This window comes from Spinacia oleracea, chromosome 1 (genome assembly GCF_020520425.1).
Source record: "Spinacia oleracea cultivar Varoflay chromosome 1, BTI_SOV_V1, whole genome shotgun sequence".
In the NCBI taxonomy this organism is placed as follows: Eukaryota; Viridiplantae; Streptophyta; class Magnoliopsida; order Caryophyllales; family Amaranthaceae; genus Spinacia; species Spinacia oleracea.
Window position 1 is genome coordinate 119,864,277 of NC_079487.1, and position 3,143 is coordinate 119,867,419.

The 3,143-nt window shown below is 34.6% G+C and overlaps 1 protein-coding gene across 1 annotated transcript; it reads right to left on the minus strand.

The window, feature by feature from the left end:
• Positions 1-640: 640 nt before the first annotated feature.
• On the minus strand, positions 641-1,602 carry LOC110795134 (uncharacterized protein At4g33100). The gene is made up of 3 exons (XM_022000116.2): positions 1,405-1,602; positions 1,135-1,219; positions 641-970 (listed from the first exon to the last, which is right to left on the minus strand). Exons 1-3 carry the CDS (start codon positions 1,503-1,505, stop codon positions 839-841), a joined length of 318 nt encoding a protein of 105 aa, XP_021855808.1. The 5' UTR covers positions 1,506-1,602; the 3' UTR covers positions 641-838.
• Between the last annotated feature and the right edge of the window lie 1,541 nt (positions 1,603-3,143).

Sequence of the window (3,143 nt, forward strand, 5' to 3'; positions counted from 1 at the left end):
TTAGCTTGGAGTGAGCTTAGGAACGAACACATATTGGATCATTAGACAAAGTGGACAAAGATTTTTCTAATCCCATGCTCATCGGCGATTTCAGGTTTCCATTAACAGAAACTAAGATGAAAACAGTCATACAGTGTTGGAAGATGTACTTGCTCCTTTACCAACACATTTCAGACTTGACAAGGTTTAGTTTGGAAATAAGCTTAGGACAAATTGGGTAAAGTGGACAAAATGTTTTTAATCCCATGTTCACTGGTTACTCATGTTTCCATAAACAGAAACTAAGATGAAATAGAGTCATACACTTCTCCAATACTACTACAACCTAGTTTAACTACAAATATAAACTACAGAAGTTACAATATTGCATCAGTTAGCTCTTTTCTGATTTTAGAAATCCGTCCTTCGTAATATGTTTGAAACACTTCTTCACTGTAGTATCTTCCTTGCATCATTTGGTGTATTCTTTAAAAGTTCTTAAGTTTGACAAAATGCAGGGGAAATGATAATATGAAGTTCCAATAGTTCATTTACCCTACATTCTCTGAATCAAAAACTCCTGAATGTTTGGGATTGTTAAACTCAATTTTCTTATTCCCCTAATCTAATCAATTCAAAGTAATAACATACAAGAAACATGTAGCCACATCAATCAAGGTTATCATTCCATTAAAATTATGTTGTATCATCCTCTAGACAGCATTCTAACAAGAACAAGATTTCATACTTTCGACGAAATTAGTTCATCACATATGTTTCCGATCAATGTAAAAGTAAAGCTTGACTTTCAAGTTTGTTAGCAACTAAGCATCAGTATTTACAACAAGAAATCATTACATTACATGGCGCCGGTGTCACCCATTGAAGCACCATCAACTGAACTCTTCCTATTGATTCGATCTGCTGGTAACGGAATCCGACTAGCTTCAACTTCCAGAAATCTACTTAATTGCTTATCTTTCAAATGTTTCTGTCAATTAATAACATAAACATCAAACCCCTATTCCCCTAAATTCCATTTTTCACATTTTCATGAACAATAGTCTAAGAATCCACTTAAGTTTGAACAAATTATTCACAAATATCATCATAAACTCAATCAAAACTAAAGAAATTAGGATCAAATGAACTTACAGAAAGGCATTCTCTGTATTTCTCCCACTCAACAACACATTCTTCCTTTTGCCATTGACCCTTGACAAATTTCTCCGCATACCACCTGAAAGTTTTTCATACCCACATCATGAAAGGTGGAAATTGGTTGAATTTAATCACATTTTCCCGTGAATTTACATAAATAAGAAGAAGGTTTCTAAACTTGACCGCAATTTGATTAAATTAATTTACTCTTTAATTAGTTCTATTTTAGGTGAATTAGAAGAAAGAAATGAGCAAAATGATAACCTGTTGAAGCAATTATTGTAGGCAGTTTTGAGATCAGCACAAGGAGATGTAGAAGTAGGAGAAGGAGAAGGGGAGGTTCGTTTGTCTCTGAGAATCCCCATTTTCGTTTGACCCTCTTCTTCTTCAAGCTCCAAAGTAGTACTTCCTACCAAAACTTGGCAAAACCCAGATTCAATCAAAATCCAATGGGTACACCGTACGTCCGTACACCATGGTATGGGTCTAGGGAACGTAGCCCACATGGGCCGATAATTGGTTTGGTTAAGACTTGAGAAGATAGAGTTGATCAAACAAACTCAATCCAGATCGAATTTGGTCGGGTTTGGGCTGATATTTTCGGCTTGGTTATCAAGACAAAGGTGCTTTGAACTTTTAAGGATAAAGTAGGGTCCGGATTGTATTCCTTATTAGTCGGGCTGGATCAAATACCCATCCATTTAGAATTAAATGGACTGGATTTTGGGCTTTATCCGAAAGTCACTTGTTTCATATCCGAAATAATTTTTTGGATTTTTTGGATAAAATCAACTTTTAAAGTTGCGACTTTTGAAATAACTACCTTATAAGTTTTTTTTAAAAAAAATAACCACCTTAAACTTTCTCTGTTAAAGAAATCGCCACCCAATTTTAACTTCCGTCAAAACTGCCGTTAGTGGGGCCCACATCCAACGAATTATTTTTAACTTTCCCTCATTTCTTCCTTCCTTCTTCCTCCAATTCACATGTTCCTCCATTAACAAACCTTGCTCAAATTTTTTTCCCAAATTTCCCCAATTTAATCAATTTCACTTCCATTTTTCAAGTAATTGATTAAATTGGGGAAATAAAAATGAGAAAGCTCAAGCCGAGCCCGAACAAGTATTTTATTTAACGAGCCTGGCTCGAACAAAAAAAAAAAAGCTCGTCCAAAATTGAGCCTACTCGAACACCAATATTCCTTAACAAGTTTAGCTAGATAAGGTTATTACTCGGCTCGACTCGGCTCATTTGCGGCCCTAAGTCTGTACCCCTTTTGCAAGACTCAACCCGTCATGATTTAACGGCTCAAAATTTACTTCCAAATAACTTGGCTAGAATCAATATTCACAATAGGCCAATTTATCACCACTCCTTGATCACCAATATTTTTCAAAAAGTGATAGTTTTGCTTTGGGAACTTTTTTGTGATACTATTGAGTTTTTTGTTTTTCTGGTTTTCAATGTTAGATAGATTTTTTTTTTCTGGATCTTAATTGTTACTCCTTTAATTCTATATTATTTGACTACTTCACTTTTTTTAATCATTTTTTTTAAAAAAAATGACCCGTTATTATATTATTTAGCGTTCGTTTAACATGTCAATCTTCCAAAAGGTGTGTTAAATTGTTATTCGTTACTCGACGACTTGACTTATGCTTCGTATGGGAAAATAGGAGAGAATAAAATGAACGGTTTTTTCATGAAATACCCCCGAGGTTTGCAAAAACGCACCAAATACCCTCGCGTGTTTCGATTCACATAATATACCCCTATTTTTTTCCAAGTTTGCACCAAATACCCCTAAACCGACCTTCCGTTAGTCCTCCGTTAAGTCGTGTTTATAATTCACAGAATACCCCTATTTATAAACCTATTGCACAATATACACCTATTTTGAAACTAAGTTGCACCAAATACTCAAACTGGTTTTAAACTGCAGAATTTGATTTCCACAAATTGTTCACCTAATTAATCAAATTAATCAACCTAAAAGTTAAACA

Excerpts from the sequence above, each read along its gene's own strand:
- LOC110795134 (XM_022000116.2), bottom strand. The coding sequence starts at position 1,505 with ATGGGGATTCTCAGAGACAAACGAACCTCCCCTTCTCCTTCTCCTACT. Across the intron at positions 1,220-1,404 it reads TACAATAATTGCTTCAACAG|GTGGTATGCGGAGAAATTTG; the intron begins GTTATCATTTTG and ends AAAAACTTTCAG. Across the intron at positions 971-1,134 it reads AATACAGAGAATGCCTTTCT|AAACATTTGAAAGATAAGCA; the intron begins GTAAGTTCATTT and ends ATTAATTGACAG.